The 23,854-nt window shown below is 46.3% G+C and overlaps 1 protein-coding gene across 1 annotated transcript in view; it reads left to right on the forward strand.

Annotated features, from left to right (window-relative positions):
- The first annotated feature begins 1,139 nt into the window (after positions 1-1,139).
- c8b (complement component 8, beta polypeptide) overlaps positions 1,140-23,854 on the forward strand; it is a 43,554-nt gene continuing 20,839 nt past the window's right edge. The window contains exons 1-3 of the mRNA XM_040170563.2: positions 1,140-1,520; positions 15,361-15,981; positions 21,141-21,280. Coding sequence (XP_040026497.2) covers positions 15,912-15,981; positions 21,141-21,280 — 210 coding nt within the window. The 5' untranslated portion in view covers positions 1,140-1,520; positions 15,361-15,911. The remainder of the gene's footprint in view (positions 1,521-15,360; positions 15,982-21,140; positions 21,281-23,854) is intronic.

Raw genomic sequence — 23,854 nt, forward strand, 5'->3', positions numbered from 1 at the left:
GCATTGGGGGAGGGAGGACCCCAACACTGTTGTTTTCATTTGTAATCCGCGGGATGGAGTGAGGCCAGCGACGCATCAATCACACTCAGCAGCTGAAACACAACAACAGAAATGAAAAGAAAAAACTTTTTGTGTGTTTTTTTTTCTTTTTTTTGTGCAGAATGTAAAACAAGGCGTTCTAAACACGGGAACGCCGTCATTTAAGACGTAACAAAAAATATGTCATGGTTCCTTTTATCTGCTGGAATGTGCACCCCCCCCCTCCTCCTCCTCCTCCTCCTATTGGGTCCGGTCTCTTAGCTTGTTGTTTCGCTGTCAGGACCCCCGACTGTTCCCCCATAATGCACCAGCACTTCTGCATGACACCCCCCATGGGGGCCAGTCCGAAGCTACTGGTGTGCAGGCTGCATCCATTCACAAAGGTCAAGGTCGTGCAGTAGGTGTATTTATGAGAGGTTGGGGGGTTGATGGGGGGGGGGGGGGGTGTTGACCTGGATGTAGTGGCCCTCCTCTCGGTGGGGGGCCATTACGCCACACGTGTCGTGTACCAGTGATTGAAGCTGGCTCGCTCCCCCCTACACCTTTCACCCCGGCTGGAGGGGGGAAATTGAAATCAATACAGCCTATGATGAAGCGACTGGAGTGGGACAGGGGAAGGAGAGGGGGGGGGAGAGGGAGAGAAGGGGGGGGATTGATTTGACGGATGGCTGGTTAAAGGGGATCAATTACCCTGATGGATTGCATTTTGGGAAATTTCAGAAATAAGACTGATCCGTGCCCCTTTAGGACCTATTGTCCTCTGAAGGAGGAGGGATGGAGAACTGCTCCACTGCGGTTTGCATAACACCCTTCAAGGCTGGAATATCAGTCACTTGCATCTTTGTTGTAGTGAGAAGTGGCAACTGGTCCCTCCTCCTCCCCGCAAGCCTTTATTTTTCAAAAAATGTTTAATCCCCCCCTCCGCGCATTCTCCTCTAACGCCTCCCCCCCCCCTCCCTCTCTCGCGCTCTACATTATCCTCTATGCATTTTAATTTTTCCTTTTTTTTCTGTCACCGGAGGCCCAGTTCCCCCCCCCCCCCCCCCGCCCACTCCCCTCATTTTCGCCCGAGTCTAGAATAGTGGAGCCAAGAAATAGTTAATCTCTCCTGCTGCTGCTGTGATTGGCCGCTGTGTGCAGCCCTCAGCCTCCTTGAATGAGAGACGGGGGTAACCAGGCAACTTCAGAGCTGGAGAAGAGGGGAGACACACGCAAAAAAAAAAAAGGTCGCGTTTACGGGATCTTAGAATTTTGAGGACGTAAAGAGCGAGGCGATTTGATTTCACCTTGGAAAAATGGAATTAACAAATGGATTTTCTTAAACAAGCTCTCTCCCTCCCTCTCTCTCTCTCCCTCTCTCTCTCCCCCCGTATCTCTCGCTCATTGGGGGGCGAATAGAGCGCTCAAATGAAGGGGACACAGATGTGGATTAAAACGGGATAAATGGGACACTCCAGAGGAAAAACATCCACTGAGATCAGGTGAGTGTCATCTCAGTTGCGAGCTTCCCCATTAAACTGCGAAACTGTGTGCGACTGATCCGCGGATGCGAGGCGGCTCCGCCACCGCGTCTTAAGATTTATGGACAGGATGCAAAAAATGGGGTTGCGGAACAGTCCGCCGCGGATGACTGACCGGCAGGCACACGTGTGATTGGAAAAATGAGACGAACCGGAGCCGGAACGTTGAAAGCGAATGTGATCAGAAAGGAGCCCGTCGATGGGGCTTGAACGTGCAGTCCTTTAAAGCGCGGACGCCGGTCGCCTGTCAAACAACCCGCTGTCCCGCATTGCATTGCGCACTGGTTTGAAATGGACATCACGTTTTGAATTGATCACAACGCGCACGGCTCCCGTGTGTGTGTGTGTGTGTGTGTGTGTGTGTGTGTGTGCGTAATGTTGCTTTGTGGCAAGCTGGAAGCTTTATTTTTTCTTTCTTCCAGCCTCGTCCGCTACCCCCCCCCCCCCCCCCCCCCCCTCCACCCCCTCCCCACACCTCCAACCCCCCCAACCCGCTCCGCAAATATTCAAATGAAGAGACGTCCTGCTGCAACAGCAGTAAGTCATCGTCAAACCACCGCGCGTCATTCGGCTCTGATGCTGAGTGAACGAGTGAATGATGACGCGCGTGTGTTGCTACACGTATCGATCGGCGCACATGCAGCCACTGTTGGGGAAATGCCCAGCGGGCTGCAGTGGGGATGGGTGGGGGTAGTGGGGGAGTGTGTGTGTGTGTGTGTGGGGGGGGGGGGGGGGGGGGGGAGTACCTGTGGATGGTGCTGCTGCTGCTGCTGGACGGGGGCGCGCGGCGCGGAACACGAGCCTGCCTCAAACCGGCACAGGCCGAGTGGTGGCAGAGTGAGTCCTTTTGGATCATCGTTCACGTGCACGGGTCACTTTGGGGGACATGGACAATCCCGCTAATTGCGCGACCGTTTACGGTGGAGGGCGTCTCAAATGCGCCAGAGCGCGCGTGCAGGGGCTGAAACGTGAGGTGCATTTCACCGCGTTGTGTTCGATTGGGTTCAACTTTTATCGTCCTGTATGTTTTTGGACCCTCCATTCATATTAAGTTTATAAAACGAGCCAACCATCAATTCACCACGCATCTCTTTATCTCATTCGAGTGTATTTTTTTTAACAACCACCCCTCCCAGGGGATATATTTTGTAAAAATATTTGTAAGAATAATTTTGAACAATTTCTGTAGCAAGCGATCTTTCAGGCGTTGCTTCTGGTGGAGTGTTTAACCCTTTCCTTCCATGTCTTTCAATGATTTTTAACCTTCCGAAATTCAAATCCCCCGCTGGTTGAAGCTGAGAGTGAGCCAACATGACCAGTTCAAATGTGTAATTCAGAACTGGACCATATGTCCATCATGATGCCCTTTGTTTGCTGCTTAAGGGCTGATGCTCGCGCAGGCCTGGGAGGAAAATGGCCTTGAATATTGCCATGGAAAAGCAGTGACAAAACAGCTACAAAGACAAGCCGCTGGTAAAATAATCCACTGGCCTTTGTCTTGTTGGCTCTAAAGACCACGAAGACGTGTTAATGTCGCGGCCGGGCGGGATGTGAGCAAAGGTCGGCGTTGGGGTTTTGACACTTGTGCCGAAGTTCATTGGCGACTTCTGCCAATCGACCAAACTGGCTGCAGTAATCTCCTTATAGAGGATGTTCCGCAACGGATCCTAAGCTGCACTCACTGGCTTGATTGTAGGACGTATGTGTTATGCACACACACACACACACTCTCTCTCTCTCTCTCTCTCTCTCACACACGCTGTACAATTTCCAGTTGTCATCCCAAGACAGTTTTCTGCAGCCCAGTGTGAGTTGGGGGGGCTTAAGATGGAGCTGAACAAAACACTAGAGAGCATTAACTTCTGCAGTAAAGGCTTCTTTGTCGGGTCTCCCAGTGGAATCCAGACACTTAATTTAGCTCCTGACAGCAAAAGCAGCGAGTGGATATGTGAGCTATATCTTATCCGATTAAGGCCATAATGCCTTTTCCCCTTTTGCAATTATTTCAGAATGGAATGGTTTGGTTACTTTTTTTTTCATCCCATCACAATTACAAGGCAGGGACAGCATTTGGGCTGGTTGTTGACGTGCAGCCTGACATTGTGGTTTTTACTTTTCCTTAATTTGCCTTAGTGTTACCCTGTGCCTTTTGTTTCGCTGAAAGCCTGCTGTAATATCACATGTGTTCTTTGTCTTCATACATTTCCTCAAGTTGAACTCCCTTAAGATTTCCCAAGTGCTCTGAGATAATGCATCCAACCAACAGTGCTTGCGCTGACATCAGTGTAGCCTTGCTGCATTACACACGCCGGTTTGCCAGAGTGGCCTACATTTTTCATAAAAGTAATTTTACGGAGCTTTGCGAGATCGCACCCAGTTTGCTCATTAATGAAGACGTGGCCTTTGGCAGAGGCGGGTCAGAGGTCATCCTGGTCGCCTCTGTCGAACAAAAGGGAGAAGATCAGCTCAGATAGGCACGCATGCGGGACGCTGTAATAGTGCGCGTGCTCCATCGGGGGTGAAATCAACATGACAGGTGCATCTGAATCTGAGAGTGCAGCAGGATTGTGGTGGCAAGCAAAGGTGGCCAAAGCAAAAAACTGCAATCTGTAAAAGCAGCTAAAGGAAAGGAACAGATCTCCCAGACGGCTTGACATTTGGGGGAAATTATTCTATTCGTTGTCTTGTTAAGAGTTTTATAAAAACAAAAGTCCTTACCAAAGTTACGGTGTGTTCATCCGGGGGTTAAGTGCAGGATTGCTGGAGTCTGGTTCTGTCCAAGAAACGTTTTTCTCTGACTTATTTGTGTTTCCTTTGGACAGAGCCCGGCTAGTTTCCTTCTGCTTCCTAATGCTAAGCTATGCTGTCCGTTTCCCCCAGCTCCATATTTAGAGTAACATTATGACTATCAATCTTTTCAAATGACTTTCTGCCAGATAGCGAATGAGCGTATCACAGACAACGTTAACATCGTACCCAAAATCTTTCAAGGAAATGATTCTCCAGTTTTGTCAGACCTGAAACACAGCAGTTTAATGTAAACAACTCTGACTGACTGACTTTGTGCAAGTATTTGTGCAAAATATGAAACCTGACAAATAAATACAGCCAGTCAGTCAGTTAATATTTTTGAAATATATGTTGAAATTGAGAAAAGGGGGTAATTTATCTGAAAAATGATGTTTCTTATGGCAGTCAAATAAAATAAATATTTATAAAATAAAATTTTCCATCTATTCAAATCTGCTTTATTCAATTATATATAATATAAATATATAAATTCTGAAGAACAGCAGTCAGGACAGTGGTTTTCTGTTAACGTACGGACTCTGTGAGTTGACGATGAGGCCGCGACCCCGTCGCTATATGGAGCGTTACTGCAATCAAATGGGCCATTGAATTGTCAAGCCATCAAACAATTATTTCCATTGCGTGGAGCCGGGTAGCTGGTAATCTTTGTGCTCTGACCTGTTTCAGTAAAGTGTTCAGCGTCGGCTCGCCTCCCACGTTCAGCCGTCACTGCCCGTTTCCCTTCCCGAGGAACTGGGCATCATCAATGCATCAATGACACCAGCCCGTCACGAGGGACGTGTAGCACGCCAAACCAGTGATTCATTAGGACTCAATTAGCTGGGAGGCATGGGGCTCCCCGCCATATGCCTCGAGGTTCTGCGGCAATCTGTGCCCATGCACTGCCTGCTACTGTACCCTCAACTGTCTTTGGCACTGCGCGTGTGTGTGTGTTGCACTGTGTACGGAACCAGCGCCGCGCAACAGTCTGCTGCTCTCCGTCCTTGCACCATTCAAAACAAGTCGGCGGTGTGCAGATTTAGCGGCCGCGTCTCCGGCCGCCGCCCCAGCGTCCGAGCTAGAACCTAGAACGGTGACCTTCAGCTCAACTCATGTTGTGCCAGTTGGCTCCGTATGAAATGCTCATCCATCTACTGGAGTATGAGGCTGTGGAGCTCTAGATACTGTAAATCTAAGGAGGTAAGAAAGGCCCCCCCGCTCAATATCGACTTTGCCTCGCTTGCCAAGAGGCGGCGTGTGCTGCCGACAAGATCTATCCGCCCTCAGATCTAGTTTGTCTTCTTATCTGTGCCAAGCTTAAGGACCCCTTCACCCCATCCTCTGTGCCCCCACCGCCCAATCAAACTGTTCCTCCGGCCTAAATTAATTAAATTAGATTAGGGAGCAGTCTTAAAGAGAAGGGCAATGAACACGCTGATATGTGATGCGATGTGACATATATTTGTTTATACATACACAAACAGACACATACATGTAAACTGCCGTATATATTCAATTTTATTTCCAGACACATCAGTCCATATGAAAAGAAAAACAAGTAAATACAAAGCCATTTGATCCGACAAAATCCTAAAACAAGAAGAATAAGTGTCACTCTGTGTTTGAGAAATGAATGCTTTCACTGATTCGACATTTGAATTTGTAAATGAAATTTCTCAACACAACATGAAAGGTGAGTCACTAATTGCACTTAATCTAGGGAGCTTGAGCAAGAAAATAAAGATAGGATTATGTTGAGAATTCACATTACCTTTTTATTTTAAGTGAAAAAGGAGATTTTCATCTCACACGGTTAACGTGTATGAGAGATATTTATAAGTAGGAACACACACCACGACATAATCTGTAAAACAAGAACAATCATATTGGTTATAATTATTGTTTAGAGCCTCCCTCAGTTTCCCGAGGGAATAAATGACTTTTTATGAGTCAATGTTGAATTTTCCAGAAACATGTCGCTGCTCAATTGAGCGATTTAAAAAATAATGTAATTATAGTCAGCGAGGAATCTTCTATCAGCTGTTAACAGCAGGAGTTCAAGACATGTAAAAAAAAAAAAAAAAAAGCGTGTTTTTTTTTTTCTCAAATTAAAAGCCTTAACTTTTCAATAAGGCCGGAGGAGCCCGAGCAAAATAAGAAATCGAGTCAAGTTCGAGCTGCTCTGCCCCAGTTGTAGGCACGTGCAGCCACCCAACTGCACTCCTCCAGCGTTTTCACCGCATTACACAGAAACGCTACGTTCCTGTGACCCAATTCATCAGCCCTCTCCTCCCCATTCATCTGCTCTCACAGATGCACGACGGGAGGCACCGTAAGCAGCAGAGCATTCATCACCTCTGAGTAGTGAGGTCCTTTCGGTTTCATCCCGTCTGCTCGCTCTACAACCCCATTCCCCACAGGCGGGACAGCGGCTCCATATGTGGCTGATGATTGTAATAGTGTGGCGCGCTGGCAGCGGCAGGCATTATTGTGCGCGTGTTTGTGTGTTTTGTGAAATGTGTAATCAAATATAGCTTAGCAGGGTTTTTTTTCGGGGTTTTTTCCACTGACAGTCAACTCAAATATTGTATCTGCCACATCTCCTTACTGTGGTGTTATTTCAACCCCCTGGAGGTAATTCCGATGTTTAGTTCAGCCTAGACGAGCTATCAAAGTCAATTCTCATGTGATTTCATATCCCTTGATTCCTGTTTTTTTCCTACTGAGCACAGCGCGTTCCTCCATCGTTTACAGTTTTAAGTAATCAAGCATTAAATGACAGGCAGTCATTTAGTCAATCCCACACAAACAAAGCATCTCTTCAACTAAACTGCGTCAAACAGGGTGGCTGGTTAAACTTTATTGTGGTTTCTAATAGAAACCTCTGAACCACGAAGCTGCCATATTGATTGAATCCAAACCTTCCGAGTTTTATCGCGGTAGGATGTATTTCAGCATAATTGTTTTAGATTGCACTAGTTTTAACTGTGTGTGCAGGATAAAATGTCAACTGAGTGTATGCTGAGTTACACCAGCAGGTTGTCTGTTCGCACCTGTGCTTCCATTAGAGCAGAAAAGTCAATAATGTTTGACTATTCAATGCAGCTTTCGGTTACTATATTGTAGAGATGAAGGGACACGTAAATACTATATAACAAATGACTGTTTTGTAGCATTTTCTAATACCCCAAAAGCTCCTCTGGCTTCGAACTGTATTTCAGTATTTCATTCTTATTCCTTATCAGGAAACGTTTGTGACTAATCACAACATATCCAAACAGAACATGTCTGCAAGAAATCGTATCGTGGTTCCACGGTCCGTAGCCTTTCCCGACCCCTGAACCAATTGCTTTTGTCACACAACCTGCGTGCGGTAAAACTTTTAGACTTTTTCTGGAAAAAAGCATTGCTTCCAAAGATGGCTTCGCGGCTTAATGGCTGCTGACATTTGATTTCCCCCCTTGTGCAGATGCTCGCGTTTGTGACCCTTTTGTTTTTGCACCGACGCGACAAGCATCCGGCACGGCAACGGGTGGTGGGGGGGGGGGCGGTCAGCGTGACGTCTTCTGACGAGACCCTTTTAGATCACTTCTCATCAGAGCGTCACAGCTGGAATCCGCCCTGATGTTTTCGCTGCTCTGCTCTAATCAGCCATCAAGTGTCGTATTCGGGAGGCTTCACTCGCGCTCGAGTTTACACAACACGGCATCGACGACTGCAGCAGCGGCAGTGGCCCCTGCTCGTGCGCGCTCGCGATCCGCGTTGAGATCTCGACCTTGGGACGCCATTGTGATGAGAGGCATTGGAATATTTCACTTATCATTAGTGGCATGATTAGCTGCCAATGGGCTGTGCCCCGGCTTGGTTTAATCCTCCCAAGTCTCCGGAGTGCCATAACATATGAGATGACAACAGTTTCACAGCCGGCTTCACACCTCCCGTGGTTCCGTGCGTCTCGGCAGCCTAATCGCTCATGAGAGATTAATGAGAGACGTGGAGGTGTGGTGGGACATTCACTAATTACATCGGCACCTACCATACTGTAGTCAGGGCAATAAACAGTGTGCGTACGCTTCTTTTAAACTCCATTTTTACAAGGTACCCGGTCGTCTACTTTGCTGTTTGGCAAAAGAAGTACATAAGTACAGCCAAACAGCAAAAACCTAACGTCACTTTAAAAGTGATTTCTGTGCTTAAAATGTCTCCTTCGGAGTCCGTGTGGAAGGAAACCTCAGCTAACTGTGGAGTTTTCTTAGCTGAATTGTGTGCAACCTTTACATAAAAATGACAGTCGATAAAGATATTTGCCCTTTTCTCTAATACTCAAACAAGTGTGGCTCTTAGTAGTGTACTCAACGGCTTTGTTAGAATGCCCCACGGACACTGCTTTTGACATTTAAAGAAATGCAACATGTTGCCCTCTAATACCGTCACATAATTTAACTCTATTGAATTTCTGTGTTGAAGTTTTACATTTTATGATATAAATGTAGCAAATTATGTGAAAATAATGTGAGATAAATGTAAAAGATAACACGTTTTTTAAACTAAAGTGGCTTAGCAGCTGAACAAATTTGCTTGACGGTGAGTTTCAAAGTTACTGTTTCTCACTTCTCACTCTTCACTGTCTGGGTTCAGCACTCTCATTATCGCTGTTTTTGGCTGCAGCAGAAAGATGTTTACAACAAACCCTCTGTAAACATGATCTTCACAATGTTAACTAAACTCCTGGCAAGCATGGCAGAGAGTTTTCTACGGAAGTCCTGCTTATGTCTTGTGTGCTCCAGCCAATCGCTGAGCAGTTGACATGGCGGTATTTAAATGAACAGCGGGCTGCCGGCAGCTATGTGCGACTCAGGGGAAGTGTGAAATGAAACAGAAATCAGGGGAGGAAAGATGCTCAAAATACCCTCCCCTGCTCCTCCAAATAAATTAGCCTGCTTTCCCATGATCAAAAAGAAAAGCTATACAACCCATAAATATTTTAACCCCCCTCCCTTCTCCGTCTCTTAATAATCATCACAGAGCTCCTTATTTGGCTGAAGATGACAATATTAATTAGGAACCAAAAACTAAAGTTTGACACTCGTTAGTCCAGAATATGTCACGCTGCTTTTTATTTTACATTAAGCCAAACTAGTCTACTGCGCAACGTGTGTGTGTGTGTGTGTGTCACATCATGACAACATCATTATTGCGGCGTTAAAACAAAAAGGTTCCCTTTTTTTTGAAGAAGCTGTCCTCCGGTTTCCTTCAGCTTCATTAATGCTGCCTGGCAGACTTCAGGTAATGTTTTTAAAGCTCAGCGTTTTTGATCGTGGCAACTTTTATCTCTCCGCTGCACTGAATATCTGTCGCGTTTGATCGTCACGTTGCCCGTCGACCATCGCCGCTGAATCAAATGTCTTTCAAGACGTGAACACAGTCACATCAACAAACAATTAAACATTTTTTCACAAAGAGGCTTGCGTATCTTAATTGTATCCCTGACCCATGTGCAATTAAAAAGGGTACCTTTTGGCTATTTATTTAGTACAAAGGGAACACAGAGGGAGGGGAAACCCTAATTGTCTCATTAATTACTCTGCGCAGGAAATAATGACCCAACCAAGGTATCTACAGTTCTTTTGTAACTCACAAAACAAGGCGGGGCGGTGGGGGGGTGACAGCAAAACAACACATGCTTCACCCTCTTTTCACAAACGGGTATTATGTTTGGGAGTGAGGGAGACAAAGAAAATGAGGGCAGGGCAGAACGTTGGTGGGAGGGAGAGACAAAAAAAAAAGATACAAAGATGAAACTGAAAGGGAAAGGGAACAAAAAAAAAAGGCTGCGGAGATTAAAAATGATAAAAACACTCAGCACATCAAATTGCGAGGAAAGAGGAACAGAGGGACAGTGTTTGTCCAGGATCCTGAAGCCCGTCCAGTTCTCTCCCACCGAATGCCGTAGATAGCCTTTCTTTAACGCGCTGGTCAGACACCGAGACACAGCACAACAACAAAACAAATCAACAGCGAATTGAAGACTCCTCGGGGAAGCCACAGCGTAGCATCGGAGGAGGAGGGCGGGGTGGGGGGTGTTTGGGGGGCGACTGATCCACCAATTAACTGCAGTGAGAGGGGTCCAGGAGTCTCACGCCGGCGATGCTTCCAGACCCGCTCAATGCCGATGGGGGAATTACATGAATTAAAAGAAGGAAATGTATCTTGTTTTCATGCTATTGTTTACCGTCACCATAGGGAAACGGTGACACTTTATTAGCCTGGATGTGTCTGTTATGGAGGCAGAAGCAGCCGGAGAATTGCAAACTTTCAAAATAAAACCCCATTAATATTTGCATCTTGAGACCTCTGCTGTGCGAGTACGAGGCTGTTTGTTCATTCATGTCATGTCTCAGACTTGAAGAGACCACACACACACACACACACACAGATCCTTTGCTCACTCTTCTTCCATCTAAATTGGGCCCGGTATCCTGCAGCTGAGCTGGTAAAAAGGACAATGCAGGAGCACTTCAGAGGGCAGCTCCTCATTGCCCTCCGTGTAGCTGTGCTCGCCCGTGTTGGAGCCACGCCTAACTGAATGCACAGCTCCAAGGCCTCTGCTGACATAAATCTGCACGGCAAAGCAACTGTGGGGCGGCGCTTATTTAGTTTAACAGCTGTAGCTGCTGAACCCGAAGCGATGAGGCCTCTATTTCTCCCACAAAGTAAATGAGAGCGCATCAAATGCACCAAACTGATTTTTTATTTTTTTGTATGTGTTTTCTTCATTCCGCTTCGCTTCCGCTTGCACACTTGCCTGTTCCCTCGTCAGAGGCCCTCCATCTTGTAAGAATGAGGCGAACTAATGGGCCGTGGCTGAACAGCCTGAGCTCAGAGGCTATCAGTTCCCCCTGGAAGGCCGGCAGAGGAGAAGAATAAAGGAGAACTCCTTCTCCTTCTTTATCTGCAATATTTCAGCTTTGCTTCTGATAAATCAGGTCGATGTAGTAAAAATCAGACCAAAAGCACTGTATGGTTCCACGTTGTTGTCCGTGTTTTCATCTTTCACAGTGTGCTTTTAGTTCATAAAAATCAATCGTAACTACTTTGGTAGCTCAGAATGCCTTATTCAACGTTCAGCTGAACGTCACTTCTGGTTGCAAAAAGCCATGAAATTTAGTGCTAACATACGAAGATGATACATATTAGTTACTGACTCTTATTCTGTAGCCCCACCATGAGATTGACATTGGTTTTCGAGTGAAATATATTCACATAAATTGAACGGATTGCAAAGAAACTGTTCGTGCTATGAATGATGGTAACATTATCAACAAGTGTCTTATGTCTGCAAATTGTGTTTTTTAACTAACTTTGAATCAAATGGTAAATATGGAGGACATTATACATTAATGCTTATCACCAGCATGTTAGCATTGTCAACATTAGCAGCGTTAGCGTGTCTGTGTTTGCATTTAGCTCAAAGCACCGCTGTGCCTAAGTGCAGCATGGTAGACTCACTTCTCTTACTGTCATATCGGTCTCATTGAGCCTGAAGTTTGCTATGACAGTGTTTGACATAATTAACCCTCTGAATCACACGTCAGAAGTGTCAATAGTTTGCGGCGTTACCTCAAAGTCTCACATGCCAATCAACTGCCCTTCAGTCCGGAGTCTCATTCATCCATAAAAGAAGTTAGTTTGCCGTTAGTAAGGCCACAAAAGACACGCTTAAATGTTGACGTGAGCTTGTGATGTCCAACCCCGTCATTTTTAGCACAACAGTACGGATTGCAGTGGGGAGAGGACATGGAGTCGGAGTAAAGGTGACACAAGGTGACACAGCAGGGCCATTCAGAGGAGCTTCGCTTGGCCGGGTTGTGACAGTTGTGTCCCACTCCATAAGCCGGGGGGCATTTTGTAACAAAGACGACCAGCGCGAGGTGCCAAAGCGGGTCTGTCGAACAAACATACCCCCCCGCCCTCGGCCACGCCAGCCTTGGCCAGGGAGAAATGGTCGGGGCGACGGGGATGGGAGAGAGGGGGTCTCCTTCTCACTGCGGAGCACAGACTGCTCCTTCCGTCGGGACCACAGTGAATGGAGGTGTAATTGGCCATATCCAGTGATAGATGCCTCTTCCACCTTTGTTACTCTTCGGTGGCAGGATGCACGCAGGCTTGTCTGACAATATGAGGTTGATTGTGCAGTCTATCAAACATCGTTCTCAGGAGGAGATGTGTGCGTTACAAGGATGCTGAAGCTTTTAAAAAAAAACTTGAATGATGTGATTTAAAAATGAAATATTCAGTGATTGCCCATTATAGTTACGAGACGATAAACATGAATGTAATTCTGATCACAAATGAATGCGTCATTTTCATCCATAGAGGCAACTTGGAAGAAATAACTCAATGTAATTGTTCCAAATCTTTGTCTCTCTGCAACATAAATCAAAATTGTAGATTTTTATTTCATTGGAACGAAAGAATAAAGACGAGAAAGTGTCCTAGAATTGTATATACATTAATTACATACTCACACAGAGCTGAATGTGGTAACTGCAGTCTATATTGTTTTGAGGGCCATTTACGGTGTTTGGTCGATTTATTTCATTTTGCCCTTAATCCACCTCACTAAAAGGAAATTCTGACAAACTGATCAAAACAACAAAGATAGTATGGTGATTCCTCTTGAAAAAGCGTCACCTCACATCTCACCACACTACCCTGAAGCTGCATGACAAGATGTACATGTTGCTCAGGGGCTGCAGTTTGCCTTGGGCAGGTACACACTCAAATCCTACCCAGAAAAAATCAATGGCTTGCATGATGGATGGGCCTAATGTTAAGGAAGAGAGAGTTGCCATACATCAGGCTTTCACACAGCAGGCCTGTTTTTGTTCAATAAGTCAGTTACGGACTAAAGAGTCTGACGCAAGCAGGAAACAAACATCTCAAGAGATGATTTGTGACATGCTGGCTGACAGAGACAAAGACAGCGGCAGGTTGATGGAAGCAAATAACGAAATGCAAGCAGAAACGAAATTGACTTTGCTCAAAGAAGAGCTACTTTGCATTTGAGAGACAAAGTGCGAAAATGAACAAATTAATAAATAAAGTGCGGCTTCGTCAAGGGTTTTTGACATCCCCCTAACAGTCGAGAGTAGCGGGAGAAACGCGCGATGCTCGTTAACTCTGACCCAAATCATAAGAGACACTGGAAGCTGTTAAAACACAGAGCAGATCGGGGAGTCTGGGTGACCTAGATAGCATTGGCTTTGACAAGCAGCCGTACTTCACATTAAATCGCTCTTCCGTCTAATACAATGAGGCATATCTCCCTCATTGGTAATGAAAATGACATTCTGATAAGGTTCATTGTGACATGGAAAATACCTCTTCCATTGTTGGCACCCGAAGGCTCTGAGGCAGACGTACTTATGGGAAAACTGCCCCTTTGCTTGGACCCGGTTGAGATGATCTACCTCATAGGCACACGCATGGGGAGGGCTACGTGGTCCAGACAGCCACCCACAAGGAGAATCGGCAGGCAGAGAATCGGCAGGTTTCGAGGCAACCGCAATGACCTGTTTGTTAAAGAAATGAAATGGGTCCTCACATCACAGTTCATTTTAGAATAAGGGGACTGTTAAAGGACTGGTCTGCGTGAGTAAAATGAAGATGCCGCTTTAGAGCGTCTTATTTCACAGAGGAGTTTGTTTCATGCATACGGAATGCACAAAGCTATCTATTTATGAGATGAAAAATGTCTCTCTGGAAGATTTGCTAGACTCAATTTGCTAGACCCAATTTGCACAAAAAAAGGAAATGTAGCCCTATTTATAACCTCAGTACTCTTTTCTACATGACTCTCTGAAGGAGGCCAACACATTTAACTATAGTATTTAAATGCTACTGGCTACAACCCCTGCGGATGATTTCAGTTTTATGTTCCCAGTTTTTAAAATATCCGTCCCAACCACCACTATTCAATAGTGAATAGATTTCCTCTTCAGGATGCTAAAACATTGATGAAATGATACAAAGAAAATGAATTAAATAACAAACACTGATACTACAGGTAACCTAAATCTAAAGGACTATTTTCACAGTCACGCATTGAGTTCTGTGGACTATCTAGATTAAACAGTGAATCTGGAGCATGGGCAACAAAAGGCCGTCAATTAGAGGACATTATTACATTACATCATCTTTTATTTTGAGTGACCCACAAATTGAGTCACATCCATTTATCTTCTTTTCAACTGAAAGTTTTGTTTAAAAATGCAAATATATGTTTTTCTGAAAAACTCTTTGAAAGACATTCAGATCACGGATGTTTTCACCGCTCGGACTCTCAATGTCAAACAATGTCAAACGGTGCACGGTGCTCCATGTGCAGCAGCCCCTTTCAGGCCGCTGAAAGCTGAAGGCCTCTTTTTCCGACAATGGCCCATCACCATGCCAACTGAAACCGTGCCAGCCACGGTGCCAGTTTGGCACGGCCCTCGTGTTAGCACTGGATGATTCAAGGGCATTAAAGCACAATGTTGGGGGGGGGTAAGGGGCACTGGGAGGGGGGGTTCCAGTTCATAGACGTCTGTGCCAGGTTTCCCAACGCGGTTTGCTTTGAGGCAGCCCGTCATTCATCGCTCTCCGCCACTTCCCCAGCTCTCCTGCCGCTGGCCTGAGCCGCGGGCACAATCCAATCTTCTGAAAATTCGCTTTGCATGCACAGAAGCACCGGTCATGCTTTAACGTTCTATATTTACTCCCAAGCTGTACATGAAACAAGAGTGTTGAATATTTCGCCACGGGTCTCTTTTTAAAAAAACGGGAACCGAACAGCACGTATTCGCCGACCTCGTTAAAAATTGATGATCCAGAAGAGACAACATCTTTGTTGGTTTGTTAAATTGGAGCCTGCCATTTTGTGTTCTGGATGAATGTTGTAGTTTCTAATCAAGGAACGTGTATTTTTCCGCTCATCATTAATGCCGTCCCTGTTTTCTCTGCCTTGCAGCGCTCGGAGCAAGTGACTGTGATGGGCTGTCGGACTGCATCTGAAGTGCTCTACCAAAGAATAATATCTACTCCTGACCTACTCTGAAGAACAATATCTGATTCAATCAATGTTGCAGCTTCCCCTAAGGGGAATTACTCCTGAGTAATAGGTGGACCCTCAGAAAAGAGCAACATTGGATAATGTGATACTTGACCTTCAAGGAGAGAACTCAGGTACACTCCACAAGATGTCAAATCTGATCTGAGGCTGCTCTCGAGAGGGTCGCGCCACTCAAAATCCAACCTTTTTTTCACGTGTTCTCAAGCTATACTCAAACACCATGTCCCAGTAGTGACAAAGTGTAGTCATCAATGCTGGATCTTCATTTATCAAGGAGTACCAGACATCTCGTCATGGATTTGAATGAGATTTTCCCCCCAAAAGAGCGGCAGTGAGAGAGACTGGCGTGTGAGGGGAATCGGACGCTGGGCGTCGGGAGGATTAGCTAGTGTGCTGCTAACCCATGGTGGATCTGCTGTGAGCGGGACGAGGGAACCCAGCAGTGGAGGATGTCAGCGGAGGCCGAGCTCCAGCCGGGTGTCAAAACCAGCCAGCGAAAGGAGTCCAGGAGAATCAAAGGTAAGTCAGGTGCTTTCTTAGCAAACTCTAACCGCGCCACGGTAACGCAATAGCACAACTGTCCTGGAATAGAGTTGCGTGTGAGAAAAAAAAAAAAAAAATCTCTCATGTAGAACTGTGACGGAAGGGTCTCGACAAAACCGGGAAACTGGCAGCTTCCTCGTGTTTGGCTGGCAGCTCGCATAACTTAAGATCATGTTTAGATGGAGCTAAACGACGCCGGACTGCATGGAGAGAAGCTTCTGCCGAGACGATCCAGATGTAGTAACAGCTATTCCATGTGGCCCGAGGGTATGGTAGTGCCAGCAGGATTTAGGTGTCACGGACGGGGTCATTCACACTCTGTCGCTTTGATGAGCCGCGTAAGTGATGTAAGAGGACGAGGCTTCCTCTGAAAGCTCACTGGTAGATGGAAATGGGATTGAATTGGCTTGAAGGGAGAAAAGGAAGAGGAGATAGCGAGCGAAAGAGAATGAGATCCACAGGGAGGGGAAAAGAGAAAGCTTCCTCGTTGGCCCTGACTCTCTTCATCCTCTTCTTCTTTTTCTTCTTCTTCTTCTTCTTCTTCTCCTTCTTCTTCCCATTTCTCCGCACATGAATAAAGCCATTTCAGCTAGTCCAGTAAATCTGGCTTCTGCGGGCCGGCTGTAACGAGGCCGCAGGGCCGAGTCCTCTGTGGCTGTTTCACTGGCCCTGTCGGCCTGCTCAGATAAACGGCCGGGCTGGAGGAGGGCCCATTGATTTGAGTTAAGTGGAGGGGGGGAGAACGGGGGGGGGGGGGGGGGGGAGGGGGCACGTGTGGCGGATTCTCAGCGCAGGCTATCAGCCCCTGACTTGATCATGTTAATCACATGTGCTGCAGAGACCATTGTCACAATCAGTAGGGATGGTATTCAGATCCATATATATGGAAATGGGGGCTGTGAGGCAGCAGAGATAGTGGTGTAGTGGTGAGGATGCTTGTGACCAGGTGAAGGACGGATGGCAATCAGGTTGATGACATGTATTTAGATAAAGCAGGTTATGTGTTTAAATGGCCGGGGAGCTGCAGGAGAAATGAGTGTGATTCAAACCACTAGATTGCTGTTATTTTACATTTGTCAGAGATTCCTATCAACACCCAAACCATGTATGTGTTGTAGTGTTTCTGACTTTTCCTCCCCTGTTTGTTACTGGTCTAAACTTAACGTTATACTTTTTAAAAAGGCTATATGGTTTCCTTAAAGGGGACATATTCACCCTAACCCGACGACAGGTTTGTAGTTAATGGATTGTTATCTTCCTGGGAGAGGCCAGCCACCTCCTCACACCTCCACATCCTCAGTACTGAATAGTAAACTTAAATGTTTGTTACTGAAAAATGTTTTTAACTCATTAGAATTTGTTACTCAATAATATTTTTGAATGTCTCCACAACCTCTTGTTGGCAGGCTAAGTTAACTGTATTTTGTGTTTTTTATGGGATTTATTGAGGATTAGGAAGATCCAATATATTTCTAGGCTTATCTTTTAATGCAACAGCTGCTTTGCGTGGCCTATTGATTCAGAATTTGCTCAAAGAACGTATTTCAACACAGTTAGATACCAGACACACTATCTCATGTTTCATTTTAAGAAAGTCGTGGCGCTCGCCGTTTATTTCAAAAATCATTCACAGCGGCAAACTGGCTGTCATGGTAGAATCAAAGCTCCCCACCATCCATCAACATGCGTGGCTTTGCTCTATCTCCATAGCAACTGTTGCTCTCCCACTGTAATCTGTGTGCAGGAAAAAATGAATTCATTTCAGAAAGAGAGTCAAGGAAAGCGGACAGAGAGACATTGAAAGAGAGGACGGAGATCCCAGCAGATGGACACGGAAAGAGACAGACGAAGGCAAAGAAAGATGATATTACGTCACCTCTCGTATTGATTGTAAGAGGCTAAACGAATAGTAACCTATTCGACCATTATCTCCCATTTTGACCGTATAATTTGCTGGTATTCTTATCCAACCGTTCATCCCACTGCTTCCCCATGAGTGTGATGATAGCGTCATTGTGGAGCACCTACCTAAAGAATGACCCCCCCCACTCAGCACACATCAATACCTGCGTGTGACTCCAGGGAGAGTCAATGGTCGGTCCACTGCATTGGCGATGTGCACAAAGACCCTCATTAACTCTGCGGCTGCTTTAACGATCAGTCACTAAACCAAAATCTCAATCTGTTGGTTTAGGCCAAAGTTGGATGGAGGAGTATTTTCATCAGTGCGTGATAGAAGAGGGAATGCCTGGTGCTGTTAAATTAGTGTGTGTCTGCGCGTTTGCCGAGCCTCATGCGAGTTATTTCATGCACACGGGAAGGGCAGATGGCAGGGACAGATTTGCCTTCCTCAGATATCATTCTCCTCACCGCTGCTGAAAGTCATCAGCCCCCCTGTGCTGACAGGACATGCATAGTGGGTTTTTTAAAAGTGGCGAACATTGTACATTGCATGAAGGTGCGCCCAAGTCTCAGAAGGCGTCGCCTCGATACATAGCGTGCGTGGACCTTCTGGCAGACAGGGATATTGACAGGAAGAGACAGATACACACTCGGAAGGGTTCAAAGGTTAAGCTGCCTCCATGCCCAGATCCCCAACAAAAAGTTCCTTGTTGCCAAGTCCTTATATCTGGAGGGGCACTTCTGACTCTCCATCTGTTGCCATCTGTCTCTTCACTGTCCCCATTCTAGTGCGGCGAGGCGGAGGATGCAACACTGGGATCAGAGACAAGCCCTGAAACAGTATGGAGCAGTGCTAACAGTAATTGTTCCCTCCATGGTCCTGGTGCAGGGCTTGTCTGTGTCAGGTGGGTGGGGGTAGCGTTTAATTTGATGCCCTCTGATGTCTCTGAGGTTTTTGAAGATTTGGATATGTGGTTTTATTAAATCTTCGGAAATAGGGGCTCACAAGAAATATTAATGGGTGAAGTGAGTGACCAATGTCCCATACTGGGTTCTAACCTGGGACGCGTGCATCTTAGGCCACTAGGACTCCCAAACGGCAGCCGTGTTGTCCTGCGCGTGGGACACACTTAGATGCTGACTGTCATTATGAACATCAGGCTTATGGGACAGAAATATTGTGAGGACCTAAGGTAAGTGTAAATCCAGAAAGCCAGAGGAATATGTGTCACCCTCCTCACACACACACACACACACACCTTCTCCCTCTCGCTTCTCCTTTCTTACAGTAAAAGTAACAACACGAAGCAGCATGCCCCGCAGCGGTTTTCAAATACAGCGCAGTCGCTCGTGTTGTTCTGAACCCAGAGCACGTAGCGTACGAGTTATGCCACTGTGTCAAGACTCTCATTGGGTATGCAAGGCCTACTTTTTGTGGATCTGCGCATGAACCTCTAAATCTCTCCTGAAGTGTTATTAAGGGAGCTGTATGTAAAGAAACAAATGGCACAGAACATCTGGTTAAAGCTCATCGGAGAGATCTGTGCTGAATCGGACCGATCGCGTTTAAAATGCAACTGGAGCAGCATGCATTTTACATTACATTAGTGTATGAGTCAGTACAATCTGGATGGAACACAAAATGCTGTATGAATAGGCTCCAGTCACTGTATGAGGAATGGGTTGGATACGGTACAGCACTAATTATCATAGGATTCCACCCTCTGTCCAGCAGGGTTTAAGCAAGATGACATGAATAGCAACGCATACCAGACGGGGAAGCGGGAATGGTGATTTCTCTACACGTTAATGTTCAGAGGAGCATGGTGGCTGTATATGACACTCATTATCCTCTTAGAAACAAGTTGGAATAAGAACCAGATTTGACATTCACTTGCTTAGAGACTTTAGCATCATCAAGTGCCCCCCACCCTCCTTTAGTGAATTATACCCTCATGGATTAGTGAGAGGGTGAAGAGAGCCTCCATTGGAAATTGGATGTTTCTTCATCATTTGCAAATGTATTTGCACTAAAAAATAACCAGAAAAATGTCTTCTTGATGTTTCCTTGGAAATGGAAAGCGATGGAAGGAGACGTTTCATTTGTGTTCAGGTGGATGAAGGACGGGTGGCTCTACTGTGTGTTTCCCGTGTGGAAAGGGGTAATTCTGGTGTCGTCCTGTCTTTGAGTGCAGCGCCGACACTCTCTGCTAGAGATATTACACCTTCTTCTCCTCCTTCTCGCACACGCCTCAGCCAGCCACTTAGCTGTGCCGTTAACTGATTGTACTGTGCGGGCTCTTGACCTGGAGTCGAATGAGCAGGGGGGCTCGAGAGCTGTTCAATTCTCAAAAGTGAGGGTGACCTTGATTTTGAAATCCCACCGTCTACTCATGTAAATCCAGCACCCGGCGGTAAACGGCGTCTTGGAGGCTGACAAAACCGTTTATGAGGGGGTTGTTTATGCATTGCAGGAGTTTGAGATGGCGCTCGAGATACTAAAATGAGAAAGGTGTCTGTGTCAAGGTGGCGCCGGGGAACACTCGCAGACCTTGATAGACAGAATAATCAGCCACAGGGATGAGCGGGAGACTCGGTAAAGGGGGGTGGGGATCTAGTTATAAAGCCCAAGGCCAGCCAGCCACACACACACACATTCGCTCACACCCCCACCCCACCGACCTGCATCCATCACCCAGGGAGGGCATGGTGGATTACGGGTGAGCGCTGGACCGAGATGATTCCTCTCAATGGCGGCCATTCAAGGCGGTTTGTCACCGCCAATAGCACCCATGGGAACCGTGGGCGAGACGCAGGAGCGAAACACCTCGTAACCTTCTACCCCGGGCTTTTCATGTGAATGCCCCACAATGCCCTGCAATGGGTGATGACAGAGTGTTCTCCATGTTACAGTTGTTTTCTCATTCAGTCCACCAGCTTTATCCGGCTTCTTTTTCAATCTCAAGTTCAATTTCCTTTCAGTCTTTGCCCAATGCTGCTAATTTGCAATTCATTCTGCATTTCCTATTCCATAAATATTTATACCAGAGCAGCCATCTCTCTTTTTCTATGTCACACACACACACACACACACACACACACACACACACACACACACACACACACACACACACACACACACACACAGAGTAGCCTCTCTACCTGCTTACCGTAATTGCTTTAATTTTTGTCTCCTCTTATTTCCCCTCCTCCCTCTTTCTCTCCCGCCGCAGGTCAGGACCGCAGTGAGGCGGGGCTTATTAAGCGTTTCCGCGGGGATGGTGTGCGATACAAGGCCAAGCTGATCGGGATTGATGAGGTGACAGCGGCGCGCGGGGACAAGCTGTGCCAGGACTCCATGATGAAGCTGAAGGTGCAGACTTGTGTGTGTGTGTGTGTGTGTGTGTGTGTGTGTGTGTGTGTGTGTGTGTGTGTGTGTGTGTGTGTGTGTGTTGGGACATCATTGAGCCTGTTCGCTCATCTCTGTTAGATTTGGAAAAGGCATGCTCGGGCATGTCTTCATCCTCTGCTGAACTGTTTTGTCCTGTATATGACTCACTAAAGCTCTGTAAAGACCTGACCGGACTGAACAAACACGAGTCTGACCATATTAGTCGGTAGCCCCGTGTCTTGTAGGGTTGGATTTATATCTTTTGCGAAATATGACCAGCTTTGTATACTTTATTTTCCCTTTAATAGGCTCCCGTATTTTTAGCATCGCTCAAAGCTCTCTGCATTTATTCATACAGATTTTTGACCTTGGAGGCAAACTGGCTTCTTATGTTGAGATACCGAAAGCAATTTATCACTTGAATAGTAAATTCTCACTTTTTAGTGTGACTGCAACAACATGCCCCCCGCCTCCGCCCAATATGTCTGCCTCTTGAATGTCTTATCATGTCAATCACGGCCTACTATTTTAGCAACAAAGTCCACGATGTTTTACATGTAGCACGTATGCAAACTGCTGTAATGTGACCCAGATAATCTTTTAGCCCGTGTTCTTGACAGAATGCTGCAAGTAATATAGGTCAAATTCAGCTCCACAGTAACCCGGGGAAAACCGTGTGAAGACTATTGATTGTGGAATAGTACGATAAGTATTTCTTCTTCATTTGTCCTAAAATGGCGTGTAAATGAACTAGTTAAGAGTTTACCTTGTTAACAGTGCTTTTTGTAACTGATACCACCCATTTCATCAGTTGAAATGATGCCTGAGGCGAGTCGATGTAACCTAATTATATCACCATGCAACATTCAGAAAATGTTTTTCAGCTTTGTTTTAAAACAAGCATTGTGTGAAAGAGGAGGTAATGATGCACTTGATGGCTTCACACAGTATATCGTACAAGGAGGCTGAAGTCAGATGTCCAGATGTTAATGTGAGGTATCGCTGTTAATGGAGTTCACTTCACATCCCTTCTACACAAATCTGAACATAGCTGCTGAGTTTTGATTGGCCAATCGGTGTTAGGCAATAGTTTGCTCCCTCTTCTCTAAAGTTTATTTAGTATCCTCTTAAATGCCTGCTATGTTTACTGACTCCACTGTAAAAAGGCAAGAAGTACTTATCGCTCGCTTTGTTGGTAAAAAAGCAGCACATAAGCGTCTTTGCAGTGGGTGGCTACTGCATAAATCCTCCTCCAAAATAGGGCGTACGCGCCTGGCTTTTTAAGTATCTTCTCACACACTTCGCTGGGGCTTAAATGTGTGGGAAGGGTTAGAAAAGAGCAGGATATCTAGAAGGCAAAGCCTCTCATCAACCGTATCCATTCCAAGTGATGAAAACCAATAAAACAACTTTTCCCCCGCCTGGGTTCTGACATTTCAACAGTCCCCCCCCCCCATATGACTGCAGTAGTCACCAACTACTAACCGGTATCAGTCGATGGAGAAGTCGATACGGACCTGCTATGATCTGGACACAGGATGGAGGAGGGGGACGGGGTCTCTATCGAGCTGCCTCTCGTTGCCTTGAGGACTAATCCGCCAAATGGAGAAGTCGATTGCTGATCGACAACGTCCATCGACTCTCCCGCCCTCCCGCCTCTTCCTCACCCTACTTCATCTCTTCCTTATCTCTGCTGCTTGTTCTGCTCTTTACCCCCCCCCCCCCCCCCCCTTCCTCTTTACCCGTTCCCTTTTTATACTCCCCTGGTCCCTTGAGGTCGTCTTTCGCTCCTTTAAAGGGCCGTTTACGTACGTAAACCTGGATGGATATTTTCCCTTGAACATCCCCCTGCAGGGGCAGAGCTCCGTGTGACCTGTTACGGCTTGAGTTATAAATATTAGCTAATCCTTGGAGAGTAGCTGACATACAGGAAAGGTTGACCACTCGTCAGGTTGTCAGACGCGGTCAGCGCATTGGGCAGGTCTTTCTTCTCCTCCCTTCTCCTCTCTCTCTCTCCCCCTCTTCCGTTCTCCCGCAGGCTTAGTTCCGCGAAAGACGTGCCAAGCAGGCGCCTGGCGTCAACTAAAACACGCTGGAAATGTTAATTGTTTTCTTTATTAGAGCTGAGAATGTAAGAAAGACGAGGTGAGCTACCGAGATCCACGGAGACGAAAATACACTTCAAAGGCTGGATGGGCTGTTTAGTCAGCACGGCTTGAAGTTGTCGGGGCGAGTTGGTTTGGTCAGCAGCGCGATCTACGGTGTCAGCAAAATCTCACCTTATTGTTTGTTAGGTGGCACTCGCGCGTGTGTCACGTCGAGGTGCAGCACACCTACTCCAAGAAAAGGGAGAGAGAAAAAAAAAGGGCTCTGGGGAAAAGAAATCGGCCGCAATAATAATAAGACTCGCTGCACAATCCGACGTGCGAATTCCTCTGAGAGTGAAGCTTCAAGAAATGGCACTTGAAAGAACATTCTGTCCTATCACACCTTACGTAACTCCTGTCACCCTATCCCTCCCCCCGCTCCCCCTCAATCTCTTCCACCATCTCCCAC

This window comes from Gasterosteus aculeatus, chromosome 3, assembly GCF_964276395.1.
Source record: "Gasterosteus aculeatus chromosome 3, fGasAcu3.hap1.1, whole genome shotgun sequence".
Taxonomy (NCBI): domain Eukaryota; kingdom Metazoa; phylum Chordata; class Actinopteri; order Perciformes; family Gasterosteidae; genus Gasterosteus; species Gasterosteus aculeatus.